This window comes from Sinocyclocheilus rhinocerous, unplaced genomic scaffold (assembly GCF_001515625.1).
Source record: "Sinocyclocheilus rhinocerous isolate Xijiao unplaced genomic scaffold, SAMN03320098_v1.1 scaffold1024, whole genome shotgun sequence".
Classification (NCBI taxonomy): domain Eukaryota; kingdom Metazoa; phylum Chordata; class Actinopteri; order Cypriniformes; family Cyprinidae; genus Sinocyclocheilus; species Sinocyclocheilus rhinocerous.
Genome location: NW_015655417.1, coordinates 619,592 through 638,560, shown reverse-complemented (window position 1 = coordinate 638,560; position 18,969 = coordinate 619,592). Strand labels below are relative to the sequence as shown.

General features: G+C 38.4%; 2 protein-coding genes across 2 annotated transcripts in view; both read left to right on the top strand.

The window, feature by feature from the left end:
* Positions 1–14,685, top strand: part of LOC107718299 (ubiquitin carboxyl-terminal hydrolase 32-like) — a 62,268-nt gene extending 47,583 nt beyond the window's left edge. Inside the window, exons 14-33 of the mRNA XM_016525321.1 lie at positions 772–950; positions 1,640–1,868; positions 2,863–3,017; positions 3,622–3,703; positions 3,846–3,920; positions 4,306–4,444; positions 4,705–4,810; positions 4,901–5,074; positions 5,588–5,762; positions 5,850–6,001; positions 6,087–6,198; positions 6,699–6,895; positions 6,975–7,159; positions 8,046–8,132; positions 8,227–8,347; positions 10,039–10,230; positions 10,373–10,616; positions 10,703–11,124; positions 11,214–11,306; positions 12,374–14,685. Of these exons, the coding sequence (XP_016380807.1) occupies positions 772–950; positions 1,640–1,868; positions 2,863–3,017; positions 3,622–3,703; positions 3,846–3,920; positions 4,306–4,444; positions 4,705–4,810; positions 4,901–5,074; positions 5,588–5,762; positions 5,850–6,001; positions 6,087–6,198; positions 6,699–6,895; positions 6,975–7,159; positions 8,046–8,132; positions 8,227–8,347; positions 10,039–10,230; positions 10,373–10,616; positions 10,703–11,124; positions 11,214–11,306; positions 12,374–12,547 (3,293 nt within the window). The 3' untranslated portion in view covers positions 12,548–14,685. The remainder of the gene's footprint in view (positions 1–771; positions 951–1,639; positions 1,869–2,862; positions 3,018–3,621; positions 3,704–3,845; positions 3,921–4,305; positions 4,445–4,704; positions 4,811–4,900; positions 5,075–5,587; positions 5,763–5,849; positions 6,002–6,086; positions 6,199–6,698; positions 6,896–6,974; positions 7,160–8,045; positions 8,133–8,226; positions 8,348–10,038; positions 10,231–10,372; positions 10,617–10,702; positions 11,125–11,213; positions 11,307–12,373) is intronic.
* A 470-nt stretch (positions 14,686–15,155) lies between these two features.
* LOC107718298 (tyrosine kinase receptor Cad96Ca-like) overlaps positions 15,156–18,969 on the top strand; it is a 5,836-nt gene continuing 2,022 nt past the window's right edge. Inside the window, exons 1-10 of the mRNA XM_016525320.1 lie at positions 15,156–15,237; positions 15,340–15,434; positions 15,706–15,793; positions 16,074–16,275; positions 16,437–16,575; positions 16,706–16,804; positions 17,653–17,813; positions 17,931–18,068; positions 18,142–18,253; positions 18,338–18,437. Coding sequence (XP_016380806.1) covers positions 15,398–15,434; positions 15,706–15,793; positions 16,074–16,275; positions 16,437–16,575; positions 16,706–16,804; positions 17,653–17,813; positions 17,931–18,068; positions 18,142–18,253; positions 18,338–18,437 — 1,076 coding nt within the window. The 5' untranslated portion in view covers positions 15,156–15,237; positions 15,340–15,397. The remainder of the gene's footprint in view (positions 15,238–15,339; positions 15,435–15,705; positions 15,794–16,073; positions 16,276–16,436; positions 16,576–16,705; positions 16,805–17,652; positions 17,814–17,930; positions 18,069–18,141; positions 18,254–18,337; positions 18,438–18,969) is intronic.

The window sequence follows — 18,969 nt, the reverse complement described above, 5'->3', positions numbered from 1 at the left end:
GTTTAACGTTATATTCGTTGCATACATATACTTCGTAGTAGACATCCTTAACTCCTTTCTGCTGTCTGTTGTTCTGTTGTCCGTGTTTCTTTGTTTGAATATGGCGCTTATCACATGATGTGTGGTATCAGCGTTTGGTATCGGGGCATTTTAACGAGTACGAGTACGAGTACAGGAGCTCAGTATCGGGCCCGATACCGATACCAGTATCGGTATCGGTGCATCCCTACTTTAAATATAACTTGTTTAGGCTGGGCGTTTATAATAAATGTTTAAAGTGAATGCCACTATAAATTCTGTATGTTTTATACTTATATTTTTAATTCCTTTTTCTGTTCTTAATACTGCTAAATTAAAGGGATTCATTGTGGAGTGAGGGGAATATAAATACATGTTTATAATGGTTGTAAATGTTTCATTTATTTTACATTATTTCTGAATGAAATTATAAAATGTGTCTTATACATCAATCGACTTATACACAAATGCAACTTATCTTTGTGTCATAAAGTGCTCATAAAAAATAAGGTAGAGGTGGTACAAGAATAGAACTGCCATGTATGTACAAGTACGCATACAGTACAGTATAAATGAGTGTCAATTTAGAATAAAAATTTAAAAGCTTCATTTGTACTTGTACTATGCGGCCCCTCACTTATATAAAAAAAAAACTCGATGTGGCCCTCGATTCAAAAAGTTTGCCTTCCCCTGCCATAAAGGCTTAGATACAGTGTTTAGCCTCAATTACGTAAAGTGTTTTTACTTCCTCAGGCCTAACCCCACACGCCAGTTCCTCTGCCACGGATGTCTGCTTTGCCCGGCAGCACAACATCTCTGACAACAACAACCAGTGTTTCTCCAGCACCAATGGACATTTACCTAACAGCATGGCCACGCAGAGACCTGGTGCCATAGACAACCAGCCTCTGGTGACCACCGAGCCCATGAAGGTGAGTGGACCATGTGCTCAGAACACCCACTGAAACCAGGAAGCCTCTGATCCTCTTGTCCATCAAAATGACTGCTAAAGTGCATTCAATAGAACTGCAGGGAAAATGACATCTTCAAGCTGATTTTCTTCTAATCCATCTAATTATAGCTTTAGAGAGCTCAAAACTACACTAAAGTGCCGTTTTTGAAATCACCTAGAACAAATTAATCCTGTTATGAATGGCCTGTAACATTTGTGTTCTAGAAAATGAATGCTTTTATGTGAAGCTAAAAGCATTTTTAAATAAAACTACTTGCTTCAGTAATGCCTTGTCACAAACAGGTCAGTTCCATATACTAGAAGAATAATGGTACATTTAATAAGAGTGGAATATATACATTTTCTTTATAAAAATTAGATTTTGCACCTGTTACTGTTGTTAATAAAAATTTTGTATGTGTATTTAATTTTGGCAGCATATATTGTTTTTTTTATATATAATATTAAAACATTTATACATAATATTAAAATATAGTAAAATAATATAATTTTTCATAATTTGTTTTTGATTGTGGTAATGAAGTCCTTTTCATGCATGAATAGTAAATCAAACTTTTTTGTCATAATTTATGCAGTAGAGGTTTAAAATCATTTTGAATGCAGAATGACCATGAAAAGTATTTAAAATAATGGTCATGTGAAATCTGACCTGTGAACTTCTCACTCAGTCAAATTGATTTATTTCTTAAGCAAGTGCACCAGTATAGTCAAGCCCCATGCATCTCTCCATTGTGCTTCTGCTGTCTCTTCTTCCTTCAGGTCATCATGTCTATAGTCGCAGCTCAACCAGAGCTGGAACTCTTTCCCCGCTACCTTATGTTCCTGCGCCAGCAACCGGCCACACGCAGCCCTCAGTCTAACATCTGGGTCAATATGGGTATGAGCAGCCTGCGAATGTTCCCTCCACATATACCCCGAGGTAACGTAAGCCTGCAGCAAGAGAGAGGCTCCCTCCACCGCCTTGACAACCTCCTCTAATCTCCTAAAACACCCAGCTCGGTCTCACCAAAATGACCTGCCTGGATTACTAAAGAGCCAAATCCTGATGCCAACACCTAAAGTCATCATCTGAGTTCAAAAAACTATAATGTAACTCCATGACAGCTAAATATAAATCCTTGTTGAATACATACAAAAATACATCCGAATATTTAATTTTGTGAAACATAAAAACACCTGTAAGTGATTGTCAAACTCACCGCTGACCTAATAGCGGGTTTCCTTAGTGTTGCGCTCTGAAAGTGGGTAGGCAATAATCTAATTTGTCATGGCTTTGTCAGACTCAGAAGACTGTTTGGTGTGGGTAAAGATTGGGCGCTCTCTGATGTCCTGTAATTGTTTGCTTTGCTGTCTTACCAATCTTTTTTTTTTTTTTGTCTCCTATGAAATCAATAATTGCTGTACAAATCTTTTTAATAAGATTGGACTAATTAAAAAAATTTGCCTTGATTTTTATTTAAATCACCCAGACTAATGAATTGATTAATGATCCCTTTGAAAATGACCTTTGCCCTTTCTTGCTGCTACCTTACAACTAATCCTCAGTCTGTCAATCAGTTATTGGGGCTGTGTGTGTTATATATTGATCTGTGTGCTCCTTGTGACTGGTTGATTTAATAGCATGCATATTAGGATATATGGATTGGCTGAAACTTTACATTTCTCATTATTGCATAAAAATGAAATCATAAAAGTTTTACTTGACAAACTTAGCACAGTAGGTTAAATTAAGTTTACCTTCTCAGTGACTTAAAGTTAGTTTTTGAATATATAACAACACAGCAGGGTGGAAAAGCTCTAAAGGGTTGTATTTAAATATTTTATTGCATGTGACAAAGAGAATGCTAAAGGCTGCTTCATTCCCAACTCAGGAAACGTTCCTTCTCCGAACGCCCCTCTGAAGCGAGTGCTGGCATACACAGGCTGTTTCAGCAGGATGGGCACCATTAAAGACATTCATGATTACCTGTCCCAGAGGTTACGCATCAAAGAAGAGGACATGCGCCTCTGGCTCTACAACAGTGAGGTGGGGACCTCCTTAACAGATACTGAAGAAACTCTGATCAAAGACATTCATATGCAAATCTGCCCTCATTATAAAGATACCGATGTCACCTCACAGCATTGAACTGGGAGGAAATGCTACAAAATGTTAATTCCTATGTTCACATATTTTAAAATTTAAACCAGAATGTTTGGATGGAGCATCTCAATGGATTGTCATTTTAAAATAAATAAATAAATAGCCACTGGTGGTATTAGGGGGAGGAGGATTCTAATTCTAGAGAGCATTTGATTTGACAAAAATGGGTAAAAAAAAAAAAAAGGGTAACATATACATTGCCATTCTAAAGTTTGGAGTCAGTAAGAATTTTTTTAAATGTTTTTAAAAGAAGGCTCTTCTCGCCAAGACTGCATTTATTGCATAATACAATAAAAACAATAATACTGTGAAATGTTTTAATTTAAAGTAACTGTACTTTATTTTTATATATTTTCAAAAGTTATTTATTCCTAATAGACCTAAAACTACAAGCCACAAAACTCAAATTTTAATTGAGGTCTTTAATAATTCATGATACATGCATTGTATTGTATACTAATGTTGTTTTATATTGTCTTTTTATCAGAATTACCTCACTCTCCTGGACGATGAAGATCACACTTTAGAAAGTTTGAAAATTCAAGACGAACAGCACTTAGTCATTGAGGGTATGTCTGTGACATTTATCTGTCTTAATTAAAGTTTTATCTCATTTCACATTTGCTGAGCTGTGTGGATTAAACTGCAAAGCATGCTTGGCTGTACTGATAGAAAAGGAAAAATGATTAATATGTCTTTCCCTCTCTCCAGTTCGAAACAAAGATATGAGCTGGCCAGAGGAAATGTCTTTCATTGCAAACAGCAGCAAAATCGACAGACACAAAGGTAATGTCAGAGGTCTTGGAAAGTGATGGAAAAATCTATGCAAATTGGAGGCTGGCCAAGCCATCTACAAATGTCAAAATGTTTATCTGAGTATGACCTTGCCTAGATGGCACTACAGTGCAATTCTTTAGGCCGGTTTCTTGTATCAAAGCACATATCAAGTAAATTATTAACACAGGGCTGCAAGCAACAAGAGTCCAAGAAGCAATTACATAAAGCAATATAAAAGTCATATCAAGACAATGTTGTCATCGAACTCTATGAAATACTGAATAATTGGACTTTCTTGGAGATAGTGCTCAAGTTGTTGTGCCAGTGAAGTTTAAATTTAATCAAACCTTCAGTCTATTATAAATGTGTATAAATTTAGCTATTTCTCTTGCAGTTCCTACCGAGAAAGGTGCCACAGGTTTGAGTAACCTGGGAAACACATGCTTCATGAACTCCAGTATTCAGTGTGTAAGCAATACCAAGCCCCTCACTGAGTACTTTATCTCAGGGCGACACCTTTATGAGCTTAACAGGTACGGAGACTTGGTCAGTGCCTTTTTTTTAAACTCAAACCACTTGTAACTACTAAGTTAATGTGTAGTCACATTTACCGTTGCTTTTTAAAATTTTGTGTCGGGAGTTTTGTGCGGGGCTAAGAAGATCCCCATGCAGATTTTGCTTACGTTCGAGTTGGCCACACAATGTTGATCAGCAGAAAACTGCTTGGTTTGAAAGTGGCTTCTGTGATATCTGCCATACCACTTGACCAATGAGCTGTGTCTTGCCTTGACAGAACCAATCCAATCGGAATGCGTGGTCACATGGCCAAATGCTATGGTGATTTGGTACAGGAACTCTGGAGCGGCACCCAGAAGAACGTTGCACCTCTGAAACTCAGAGTGAGTTTTTAACATCTCTATAATCATGAGCATCAAACCTAAATGTTTCCATTAAAATTCTTATGCCATTTTTTAAAAACATTTTTGTAGTGGACGATAGCAAAGTATGCACCAAGATTCAACGGCTTCCAGCAGCAAGACTCACAGGAGCTTTTGGCCTTCCTGTTGGATGGGCTTCACGAAGACTTGAATCGTGTGCATGAGAAGCCGTACGTGGAGCTCAAGGACAGCGATGGACGGCCAGATCATGAAGTGGCCACAGAGGTCAGTGTCAAACTACTGTTTTTCAGCCCCTGGCAGGCTCAACACATCAGCTAAGCACTCCTAAATGAACCTAAATGGGCACACTGATGATACGCTAATGTGTCGTGGCCTAATGGTTAGAGAGTTGGACTCGTAACCCAAAGGTTGCGGGTTCGAGTCTCATACCGGCAGGGATTGTAGGTGGGGGGAGTGAATGTACAGCGCTCTCTTCCACCTTCAATACCACGACTGAGGTGCCCTTGAGCAAGGCACCGAACCCCCAACTGCTTCCCGGGCGCCGCAGCAAAAAATGGCTGCCCACTGCTCCGGGTGTGTGTTCACGGTGTGTGTGTGTTCACTGCTGTGTGTGTGCACTTTGGATGGGATAAATGCAGAGCACTAATTCTGAGTATGGGTCACCATACTTGGCCACGTGTCACTTCACTCACATGTCACTTCACTCACTCACTCACTCACTCACTAATGGGAAGTCGTTTCTTCACCCTGAGGACAATTACGTGTTTCTCGTTGCAGGCCTGGGAAAACCATTTGCGGAGAAATCGTTCTATTGTGGTCGACCTCTTCCATGGGCAGCTCAGGTCCCAGGTGAAGTGCAAGACCTGTGGCCATATCAGTGCCCGCTTCGATCCCTTTAACTTCCTGTCGCTGCCGCTTCCCATGGACAGCTCCATGCACTTAGAAATCACAGGTGAAGCCAAGCAGAGAGAAAACATAAACACTTTAAAATCCATCAGCAGATCCGTCAGTCTTACATAATAGCTTTTTTGACTTGCAGTTATCAAACTTGACGGCTCCACTCCGGTGCGGTACGGGCTCCGTCTCAACATGGATGAGAAGTACATGGGCCTGAAGAAACAGCTGAGTGAGCTGTGCAGCCTGAAACCTGAGCAGATTCTACTGGCTGAGGTTCACACGTCCAACATCAAGGTCAGCTCAACTCGCCACATCAGACACTGCTGTTGATGCAATCCATGTGGCCTGGCTTTTAAGCAAATGCTTGTCTTTGGTCTAGAACTTTCCTCAAGACAATCAGAAGGTTCGACACTCTGTGAATGGCTTTCTCTGTGCATTTGAGATCCCTGTGCCTGGCTCGCCCACCTCAGTCACCTCTCCAATGATAACAGGTAACAAAGATTGATTGCAACTATCTTTTTCCTTAAAGGAATAGTTCACCCAAAAATGAAAATTTGCTGAAAATGTACTCACCAACAGGTAGTCCAACATGTAGACGAGTTTGTGTCTTCATCGAAATTTAGCATTATATCACTTGTTCACCAATGGATCCTCTGCAGTGAATTGGAGCCGTCAGAATGAGAGTCCAAACAGCTGATAAAAATCCCATTATCACAGTAATCCACAAGTAATTCACACGACTCCAGTCCATCAATTAATGTCTTCTGAAGTTAAAAGCTGCACCCATTCACTGCAGAGGATCCATTGGTCATGTAAAGTGATGTAATGCTGAAATGAAGATGGGAGATGAAGAAACAAACTCTTGCCTGGTCTAAGGGGGAGTAAGTTAAAAGCTAATTTTCATTTTTGGGTCAACTATTTCTTTAAAAGACAAGTTTTGATTTAGCATGGACACTCTTATTTGTCATTGACCCATAAACGTCTCCTTTAGAAAAACCACCTATGGCCAATGGGACAGCAGGGAACAATAACATTGGAAAGACTGGCCTGATTCCTAATGGCATGCCCAGCACAGTGGTCCCCTGCACACCAGAGAAGCCCCTCGCCAATGGTATTCCTAATGGCCATGCTGTGCCCATGCAAGACAGCCCCTTTATCGGCTACATCATTGCCATGCACAGAAAGATGGTGAGATTAACTGATATATTCACTGTTAGACTTCACATGATGGTCGTAAGCATCCTAAGTGCAAGGTCTGTCCCCTCAGATGCGGACAGAGCTGTACTTCCTGTCCTCTCAGAAGAACAGGCCCAGTCTGTTCGGTATGCCGCTGATTGTGCCATGCACAGTTCACACGTGTAAGAAGGACCTGTATGATGCTGTGTGGATCCAGGTTTCCCGACTTGCCAGCCCTCTGCCCCCACAGGAAGCCAGCAACCATGCTCAAGACTGGTCAGTGGCATCTGCAACTCACAAGGATTATGTTGATGATTAGTTTGGATTTTTTTTTTTTTTTGCCAAAACATTTTAAGAAAATTTAAGGTCAGTAAGATTTTTTAATGTTCTCGATAGAAGTAAAACAGTAATATTGTGAAATATTATTACAATGTAAAATAACTGTTTCTATTTTAATATATTTTTGTAATTTGTCATTTATTCCTGTGATGTCAAAGCTGCATTTTCAGCAGCCATTACTCTGGTCTTTAGTGTCACATGATCCTTAAGAAATGATTCTAATATGCAGATTTGGTTCTCAAGAAACATTTCTTCTTCTTCTTATGATTATTATTGTTGAAAGAGTTTTGCTGTGTAATATTTTCACGGTAAGCATGATACCTTTTTCAGGATTCTTTGATGAATGAAAAGTTCAATAGAAAGTAAAATATAGCAATAGAGTATAAATGTTACAAAATATTGTCATTTTTGATCAATGTAATGTGTCACTGCTGAATAAAAGTAGTAATTTATTTAAAACAAACAAAAAAAAATCTTACTGACCCCAAACTTTTGAAAGGTAGTGTATATTATCATAATAAAATGTACTAAAAGTTGTTAGATTTTTAATGCAGTCATTTGCATTAAACACACCTGGCCAATCCCATTTCCCCTCACAATTATTTCCTGTCTCCTCTCTATTGTCTCTGTCAGTAGAAAATAGTAAAAAGCCCTCTAAAACATCAGGTGACAAATAAATGTCTGAGACCACTTGTGAAATTGCTTCTATTTTGCAAACTGTTTATTTCTAGGTTTCAACTTCCCAGATTTTCAGTGTGGTCTCTCTACATGTGTACAGTAGAGGTCCTCGCTCAGTTATGTGACATGTCATACTCTCTTCCAGTGATGACAGTATGGGTTACCAGTACCCCTTCACTCTGCGAGTGGTGCAGAAAGATGGTAATTCCTGTGCTTGGTGTCCTTGGTACAGGTAAGGCATTTAAGTTCAGCGGTTGTGCATGCACATATCTCATACTGCAGCGTGGGTTGTCATGACTGACAAGGGTTGTCGGTGACTTTGCCAGGTTCTGCAGAGGCTGCACAGTGGACTGTAATGAAGACAGAGCGTCATTGGGGAATGCCTACATTGCTGTAGACTGGGACCCCACCGCCTTGCACCTTCGTTACCAGACCTCTCAGGAAAGGGTGAGTGCTATAAGGATGCTGTAAGTGTGCTATAAGTATTTCAGTCAGTTCAAGTTTTGTCCCTGTGTGAAGGGTGAAGTCTTTATGTTACTGGATTCAGTCTGACGATGCACTGCAGGACTTAATATATCCCTTAAGCCCAGGAAAAAACGAGCTGATGGGCAATGTCGGGTGGTTTTTGAGCACCGGTTGGCATTAGTTTATTCAGTGTGTTCCACACAGTTGGCTCTAGTCAGACGCTGACAGCTGTATTTCGGCCGATTCTGTATGTCAAATCAGCAGCAGAGCTTGTCGGTGAGAAAGAGAACTCTGATTGGCTATTCAGCTTAGCGAATGAGTGCACGAGAAAAATGGAACTGACGAAAGCAAAGCAATGATGGAGAAAAGAGGGAATGCACAGACACTTGATCTCATTCTATCTGTTTCTTTCTTTATCCACAAGACCATGACCCAAGGGCTGACAATGCCAGTGCCATTTGCAGCTTAGCAGACATGATTGAAAAAAAGCTACACAAATCCATTAATAATAAGCATGCCTGGTGTAAACAATGGTAAAAGTGCTGCTTGCTTTGTATATCCATAGTTCTAGCTATTCAGGTTTCCCTGTTTGAATGCCGAATACAGACTGCTGCCACCTGCTGGTATGGCAGACAGGCGCTTTTTTCGAAACTTTCGAAACTAAATCATCCGCGATCGTCTTGTCTGTCTCACTCACTCTTCTTGTCAGTCAGCTCGACTCACTCTCCTCACTGGAGAAATTAAATCTGATCTGTGATGCGACTGTCGTTCAGCACGCTGCATTGAGCAGCCGTGTTCAGTTTTTAATCTGTTCTTTTACTGAACTAAATTATTTTTATTACTATAAAAAATCAAAACGACGGTGGGGGTCGGTGACGCGGTGGGCAAGTGACATAACCGGTGTTGCGGCTTAACACCGGTATCACCGTCCGCACCGTCTATCGCGGCAAGCCTAGTTCTTTCATGCAAGCGCAGAGCGTACATGCTAGTTGGACATCGGCTGTAGTCTGTCCAGTGTGTTCTAGTGCAACTTTTTTTTTTGCCTCAATGCAGGCAATGCGAGACAATACGAGGCGATGCCATAGTCGGCTTTCCTCAGCACTTTGTCGTCGGTTTAGTGTGTCCCTACCCTTAATGATTACTCTGCCAATGCTGCCGTTTCCTGTGAGGAGATTCACTTCCATCTCACATCACAGCTGAGAAATCCATTAAAAGCAATATTGTATGATTAATTGTTTTCTGGGTCTGCTTCTTATTTTACCTTGAGCAAAAGTCCCTGATAAGCCTTGAACTGCTAATTATGATCTGTCATTACTATTTGCAAAAGACTCGTTCTGAAGGCAAAAGCTCCTGCAATGTCATAGTAAATCGGTTGTTTAAAATTTCTAGATGACGGAATGAAATCCATGGTTTTTGCACTTGTTATGGTACATTTGAGACTAGAACTGTCCGTTTTATAACTTACAAACAGGTCTGTAAATACAAATTTTTAATTGTACCTTCAAAAGAAATGCCTTGAAATATAATTACAAATTAATTCCTAGTTGCATAATTATTCAAATCTTTTAAAGAATCTATTTTTGTAGTCCAGACCTCTTAGTGTTTCTGAGTAGTTATAATTTCATTCTGTTAATGTGTGTCGGGTAATTAATTGCTAATGTTTATGTGGGCAGATAGTGGAAGAGCATCCCAGCGTTGAGCAGAGTCGGCGCGCTCAGGCAGAGCCCATCAGTCTAGACAGCTGTCTGAAAGCCTTCACCAGTGAAGAAGAGCTGGGAGAGGATGAGCTCTATTACTGCTCCAAGTGTAAGACCCACCGCCTGGCCACCAAGAAGCTGGACCTCTGGAGGCTGCCTCCTGTACTGGTCAGAAACGCAAATGATTTCCATTTCCTCTTTTTCTGTAGGAATAAAAATACTGCATGACTCTTAAACTTGAATTATTATGCATCATTGCAAGTTGCCCTTTGTAATATATGGGTGAAATATTTTTTTTTTATCCTTTCAGATTGTTCATTTGAAACGCTTCCAGTTTGTCAATGGTCGCTGGATTAAGTCTCAGAAGATTGTGAAGTTTCCACGTGAGAGCTTTGACCCCAGTGCATTTCTGGCCCCACGGGAGGTTGCTCAAAGCATGGGCAGCCTGCAGAGTGAATCCCTGGTAGAGGAGCTCCAGAGGCTGGAGAGAGGAGACTCTTCTGTGTCCTCCATCTCCACTACTACAGTGGCCAGTCCTCCCACTTCTGGCAGAGGTCTGTTTCTCTCTCTCTTTTCTCTTTTTGCAGACCTTTTGAATCATGAGACATGAGATTCTTTAATCATTGTATTGTTGTTTCAGGCACCCCGTGCTCCATCAGGAGGGTGGGCAGCCCAATGAGCAAAAACAGCAGCCCTGGCAGCAGCCCCAGGAATACAGGGCGGAAACAGGGGCGTCTGCGTCTTCCCCAGCTGGGCAGTCGACATCGACTCTGCAACAGCAAAGAAAACCTGGATGCCTGTAGCAGCAGCAAGGAGAGCGAGACCGAGTTGGAGCAGGGCACAGTGACGGATGGGGAGAATCAGATGCTATCTGATGCAAATGCACAAGACACCTGGTCACTGGACGCCCCAAGCAATGACTGCGATGTCATCATGGTGAATGGATTGGGACAAGAGAGCAGTCAGAGTAACGGACACTCGGACGTCAGCACAGACCTGGACACCCCTCACCAAAGAAATGACATCTGCCTGGAAACCCTGTACAATTTATATGCAATCTCAGTAAGTGATTCTTGTCTACATGTTTTGTTGTGTAATGAGTGCTTTTGTGAACAGCTTCTCTGACACTGTTATTATTGTTTTTCTTTCAGTGCCATTCAGGAATAATGGGAGGGGGGCACTATGTGACTTATGCCAAAAACCCTAAAGAAAAATGGTACTGTTACAACGACAGCAGCTGCAAGGTAAGATCTCGACTCTCTTTATTTTTTCACATCTCGGTTGTTTCCATTATTTTGCATTCTTATTGCACAGAGATAAAATATATATCTACAAAAGTAGAAAATGCTTCAACGAAGTAGAGATATCAAAACTATCAGTACTTTGCCGTTAAGTTGATACTAAAATAATCAAAAAGCACTACAACCTTTCTACAGTATCTGTCGTTTTAATTACCAACTGAATTTGGAAAGCTTAACATTAAATTTCATTTAATTGAGATAAATGTTATTTAAAATATTAAATTCAATTAAATTAAAATAGTTTGTTTAATATAAGTACTGTGGTATCAACATTGGATTTATATTCCTGAAATTTCCCTTGCATTGGTGTTGAATATTGAAAAAAAAAAAAAGTAAGTATTATGGTATTGTAAGTATTATGGTATCCACATTGGATATTGCACAGAGATAAAATATATATCTACAAAAGTAGAAAATGCTTCAACGAAGTAGAGATATCAAAACTATCAGTACTTTGCCGTTAAGTTGATACTAAAATAATCAAAAAGCACTACAACCTTTCTACAGTATCTGTCGTTTTAATTACCAACTGAATTTGGAAAGCTTAACATTAAATTTCATTTAATTGAGATAAATGTTATTTAAAATATTAAATTCAATTAAATTAAAATAGTTTGTTTAATATAAGTACTGTGGTATCAACATTGGATTTATATTCCTGAAATTTCCCTTGCATTGGTGTTGAATATTGAAAAAAAAAAATTTAAGTATTATGGTATTGTAAGTATTATGGTATCCACATTGGATTCATATTTCTGAAATTTCGTTTGCACTGGTGTCGACTACTGAAACTACTGAAAATTTTAATAAAAAAACTTAATTAGTGTTGAATATTGAAAAATTTAAATAAGATTAAAAAAATAATGTGTTCAGTATAAGTACTGTGGTGTTAACACTGACATTTATATTTCTGAAATTTCAAAAGTTGACTACTGGAAGTCTGGTTTCGTGACAACACTATGAGAAGTATTGCGCAACACCTAAAACAAACTGTTTCTTGTCGTCTTCAGGAAGTTCAGTCGGACGAGATTGACACAGATTCGGCCTACATCCTGTTCTATGAGCAACAGGGAGTGTACTACTCACAGTTTCTGCCAAAAACAGAGGGCAAAAAGATGGCAGACACCACTAGCATGGACGAAGACTTTGAATCTGACTACAAGAAGTACTGTGTGCTGCAGTGATGCCATGCTCTTCCACATCAAAGACACTGGGGCTGTCAGTACGCCAGTGCAATGACAACTGAAACGGCAGCGTCGCCCCAGAGGACCATCATTTGTGAAAGCACAAAATATCAGTTAGCTGACAGGCACAAGACCGCCGCTGACTGCTCTTTCAGAATAGAGGTACCTGACACTTCAGATACACGAGGGAGAGGGTGAATGAGTGAATCACAGAGAACTGTAGCGATCATGTGATTGTTGCCAAGCAAACAAATAACTGTTAGCCAATCCCTTGATCTCACCATTACAAGACAGACAAAACTGCTCTTTCACATGCCAGCCCACACAGGTGAATCCAAAAATCACGTAACAAGAGCTCATGCTTCTATATTGCTAATTTTCAGAATGCTAATTGACAAAACAGGTTGTTTTAATTAGGAAATTGACGGTGAAGATGGTATTGGTATCAATTATAGAGGTTTCTCTAAAGCTATTGTTGGCTTAGTTTTTTTTTTCTTCAGTAAGTTCCATACACTACCTCACATCTTTCGCAGTTGGCCAACTGTTCATAGAAAATCAGAGTGACAGTATTATATCACCTGAGGGCAGTTAAAATTACTTCTACTTTATATACAAAATTCACTTTCAAAAAAAAGTTGCTTTTTTTATTTAAATTAATTAAATATCCTCCCACTCCTCTGCTGCCAAATTATGCACGTACTATTTTTGTTGATTTTAGTTTTAAATCTTATTTAAGATGGTTACTTTCAGGCTTCGTTTCTCTTTAGAAGAGTTAATGTATTACTCTCCTTATTATTATTTTTTTATAAATTTATTTTTATCACTGATTACTTTTATGACTTTTTTTTAATGCAGTTGTTCACCTTGCCTAAACGCATTTGCTTACAGCTTTAGTCTCAGCTGTCTGATCAAACCACGTCCTCTCAACAAATGCACAGCTTTTTACAAGTTTTCCTGTTACCACTGTATTTTTTGCTTGGTAAAATACTGTTGACCACAGAGACTAAAAACGGCAACCAGATACATATCTAAACAATGTTTTCTTACCAGAGAGACTTTGCATGTCCAAGCCAAAGTGTTCAACTGGTCACGTACATAGTTTACGGGAAGCATTGCATACTGTTAGATGAGAGCATAAGAGGTATGTTGTGTGAACAGTATTAGCACGGAGAAATATTTCACAGCCTTTGCTTTTAGAGAACAGCATTCTCACTAAACTGCTGAACGTTCTGGACGTCTGTGTCGGAGGGTGTTCCAGGTTATTAGTAGCATTTCTTAAGTGACTCTTGATAAGAGAGCCCATCTTAATTAGCACTGTGAAAAGATGAATGAAATATTGAACGGCTCTTATTTTTCAGCAACTCATCAACTGAATGAGCTCCTCCTGTGAGGGTGCGTTAAACCCTTGGAAATCACCGGGAATCATTTGCAAACATCCATTTTGCTGCTGTACTTTTCAGATTTCCATGTCATGGATATTCAAACTAAATATTTGCCATCAAAGAAAGGTTTATCCCTGTTGAAAAAGAAATGTTTGTGAAATAAACACAGCTGTATTACTGTAAGGCGATTATTAATCATCATAATGAGTAATGCAAATATGATATATGGACTGTAAACATTTTGTAGGTATTTTAATGTTAAAATAAAAATAGATATCCAACATCCAAAATCAAAATATGATTTCACTATTCTCCAATTAAAATTGGACTTTTGCGCAATTACAATTACAGTAACAAATGTTTCTGAAACCACAAACATGTTTTAAACATTCACTGATTTTTTTTCTCTTTTTTTTATACAGGGATAATTTATTAAAATGGCAAAATTATCTCTTTTCAAGTAGTGCAATCAACTACTGATGTGTGTCTTTGTCCATGTTGTTAGTCCTAATTTTGTTAAATTAATTTTGATGAACTGCTAGAGATGTATTAATTTAATGAACTTGATTTTGTAAAGTGTTGTTTAAATAAAATTGACATTGCACTGACAAATGTACATAAATGTTTTGTAAATACGCCAATGAAAATGATGTATTTGAAAATGAACTGTACAAATGTACTTGTAGTTGTATATGGAGTGATACTGTAGATCTGTAACAATTATTCAAGAAACAAATTAAATGCAGCCAAATGCAAGTTCTTCTCATCTGTGTTTATTTGCTGGCCAATGATGCGAGGTGTTTCCTTCAGCAGCAAAGAGGAAACCACACACCTCCCTCTGTAGGCCTCTATAGAGTCCACTGCCATCAGTCAGACCTACTTCCTTGAATTCAAGCCACATTTGACATTTAAACGAACCTTTTGTAGGACCCTTCCACTTGCCTGACACAATATTTTCCTGCAAGACTATTTCCCTTGAATGAAATATACAAATTAAGCTACTGAGAATCGCCTTAAGACCTTTTTGCACATTGTGGGTTGAACAGTTTCACACTTTATAAATTTGGAGACTAGCATGCTGTAGTCAGGAAGTGTGTCGACCCGCATGCTGTGCTACTTATAGAATTCTGCTCTAAACCACAGGCACTGAAGAATTGTGGCTTATTGTTCTGAACAGCACCTTGGCCTCAGTGGTCTTCATGCATGTTCGCACAGTATTGTCCCATGCAGAAGAAGGTTAGACAATGGGGTGCATTGCATAATGAGTTCAACCTGGGGACCTGCTATTTTTATTGTCTTTTCTACAAGGTGACAAAACATCTTTAACGTTTGCTTTTCAGGTCTTGCATTTGAACATATAACATCGCTTGGTGATTTCATTTAAAACGAATAACATTTTCTCTTTTTCAGTTCCGATGAAACATCTCATTCAGATTTTTAAAAAACATGTGATGCTTTTGATGTTATTATGGCAAATAACGGTTCACCTCATTCAAACCAGACCAGTAAGTTGTTTTTTTTTCCAATGGCTACTATATTATATGTGTGTGTGTGTGTGTGTGTGTGTGTGTGTGTGCGTGTAAGTATACCATTTTCTGCTTTTATCGAATGAGGTGACAAATACAGGCTTTTAAGTTTTTTTATTTTAAATTAAACTGAATAAATTATACAAAATTACAGTATTGGGTGTATATTGCATGTGCCTATATGGAAACAGACTGTAGTTTATTTTACTTTGATGGCCATCACATAAAACGTATTTTTCTCCTTTTACAGAACTTGATTTCGGACACACAATTCTAATCTGCATCTATGCTGTTACCATTTTCTTCATGATTGTACTTGGATGCCTTTGCCTAAACAAGTATATAACAGCTTATTATTATTATTATTATAAAACAAACCTTTTAGTTTAAAGTTTTTATCTAATAATAGTTCTTAATATTAATTTAAATATTAAAGTTTATATATATATATATATATATGTGTGTGTGCGTGTGTGTGTGTGTATATAATAGCACACTACTATAAAATTACCATTAAAAGTTTTTAAATAAATATTGCAGTCATTTTTAAAAAAAATTTTTTTTTAAACAGTATCAGTACCAGATTTCAAAATACTCTGTTTGTGTTTCACTCCTCAGGTATCGGTCAATGAAGAAGATCATACGGGAGCTGAGACAAGGGAGGCCGGCTGTGATCCCCCAGGTTCCTTCCCAAGATTCTCCCCCTCCATCTCCTGGTGTCCTGAAAATTCCTGAACGGCCGGACCGTACTACAGAGAAACCATTACAGAGACAACAAACTAAATCGAGCTGCAGATTTCCCTGGAAGCCTCCACTACAGGTTTACTACAACTTTATTTTTTATTTTAAACATTTTACTCAATAACTCAAACATTTGTTGATGAGTTTTATAAATGTATATAAAATGCATCACAAGTATGAAATGTGAGAGACTAATTTGTATAGTGCTCCAACAATGTAACATGAAGAAATTATCTTTAGGTTCCTCAGTTCACAAAAGCAGACCTGAGCCTTATTCAGCTCATAAAGGCGGGTAGAGAAGGAGTCTTCTATAAAGCAAGGATAATAAGGGGCACATGTAGAGGCCATTCACTGGTCACTTGCAAAATTGGAAAAGAAGGTAGAAAACTACATGCAAAAAATATTTCTGTTACTTAAATGCATTTTGAAAACAAGCTATTGTTTGTACCAAAATGTGTGAATATCTCCATAATGATCCAGCAGTTGTTTAGATCTGCTGTTGTTTGCAGGTATCACCTCAAAGCAGATGGAAAATGAGGTGTCTATTATGAGAAAGCTGGCGTATCATAAAAATGTGATGCAGCTGCTGGACTGGAATACAGCGGAAGGTAAGACATGCTGCTGCACTTCAGTATTGTATGACTCTAATAAACCTTAAATGGATCCTTGCAGCTAGACAGTAAAATATAGACTAGACCTTGCCTGTGCAAAACTCACTGACATAGTCTTAGAGTGTTGTGATGGATGTCAGGGCATTGCTGAGATCTTCTGAATGGTTTAAGCATGTTGCTTTGTGGTTGCTAGGGTGTTTAGGTTGGTTGCTAGATTGTTGCCTACTGGTCCGAGTCAAAAGAGCTCACCCCCGAGTCTCTGTGATAATCTCATCCCAAAATATGGCCCAGCACGACATGCGGACAAAAATATATTTTTCATGGCTACAAGTCCTACAAATTAAGAATTCGAGGCCACAATTTACTAAAACGAGGGAACGAATTCTTAATTTGTGGTCACGATTTACTAAAACGAGGGAACTAATTCTTAATTTGTGGTCACGATTTACTAAAACGAGGGAACGAATTCTTAATTTGTGGTCACGATTTACTAAAACGAGGGAACGAATTCTTAATTTGTGGCCACAATTTACTAAAACGAGAGAATGAATCATTAATTTGTGCCCACAGATTACTATAACGGGAATGAGTCCTTAATTTGTGACCAGGAATTACTAAAACGAGAGAACAGATTCTTAATTCATGGTTACGACTTAACTAAAACAGGGGAACAATATACATTAACGAATCCATTTGTACTTGAAAGTTGCAATGCAACAAGCATTCCCTCTCCACTTCTACTATTATTATTTATTTATCATTCATCCAAGAAAATTTGTCAGACTTGTACTGAAATAATGTAGTTGTTTCCATCATGTGACCAAAACAGTGTCTTGTTTCCTCAGAGCCGTATATGCTGATCATGGAGTTCATGAGCTACGGAACCCTGCGCAGTTTTGTTCAGAAACAAAAAGATGAACTGATTGCTGACCCTGAACTGCAGAGCCAGTTCACCATCGCGTCCTACCACATCGCCCTGGCCATGGAGCACTTACGCTCCAAAATGGTATCACCATCTGCCACAAACATAAAACAGCTGTTCTGTTAAACAAACAGAGAGTCATATATTTACACTATAAACATAAATGCAAAGAATGATTTCGGATGCTTTCTTATTATTCAGGTGGTGCACAGTGACCTTGCCTTAAGGAACATTCTGGTGAGTCAATTCCCATGGGAGGTGAAGGTAGCAGAGTTTGGCCTGGCCAGAGACTTGACCCGTATGAGGAGCAGACGCAGCAGCAGAAAAAAACAACACAAGGTGAACTAATCGGACCTGTCCGTCCCCACATCCTCATTGCTCATTGCTCAATGATATGAATGTGATCTCATAGGAGCGTGTGCCGCTGCGCTGGTATCCTCCAGAATACTTCAGAAACAACTACTACAGCTTTAAGGGAGATGTCTGGGCGTTTGGTATTGTGCTGTGGGAAATGCAGACATTCGGTGAGAAATGTCTGAGATATTTGATTAATTTTGTTAAATGTTTTTGAAGAATAAACAGCGAATACTGAATTTTATATTTCACAGGCACCTTGCCGTATCCAAATCTGAACACATCTGAGGAAGTGGTGTATAGTGTCTGTGCTGGTTATAAGAACACTGTCCCCGATACCTGCCGTCCAGAAATGTGAGTGACAGTAGAAGAAAAAATAATATTTTTTTTCTTTTCTTTTTTTGGAGAGAGAATTTTTTATTTTATTTTTTTTTTCAAATGTTTTTTTTTCTGACTTCTACTGTTGTTTTATATATACACTACCGGTCAAAAGTTTGGGATCAGTAAGACTTGTAATGTTTTTTAAAGAAGTCTCTTATGCTCATCAAGGCTGCATTTATTTGATCAAAAATACAGAAAAAAAAACAGTAATCTTGCAAAATGTTATTACAATATAAAATAATGGTTTCTATTTTAATATCCTTTAAAATATAATTTATTTCTGTGATGCAAAACTGAATTTCCATCAGCATCATTACTCCAGTATAAAGTGTCACATGATCCTAATGAAATCATTTTAATATGCTTATTTATTATTAGAATTATCAATGTTGGCAACAGTTGTGCTGCCAAATATTTTTTGGGAAACTGTGATAACTTTTCAGGATTCTTTAATGAATAAAAAGTTAAAAAGAACAGCATTTATTCAAAATATAAATCTTTTCTA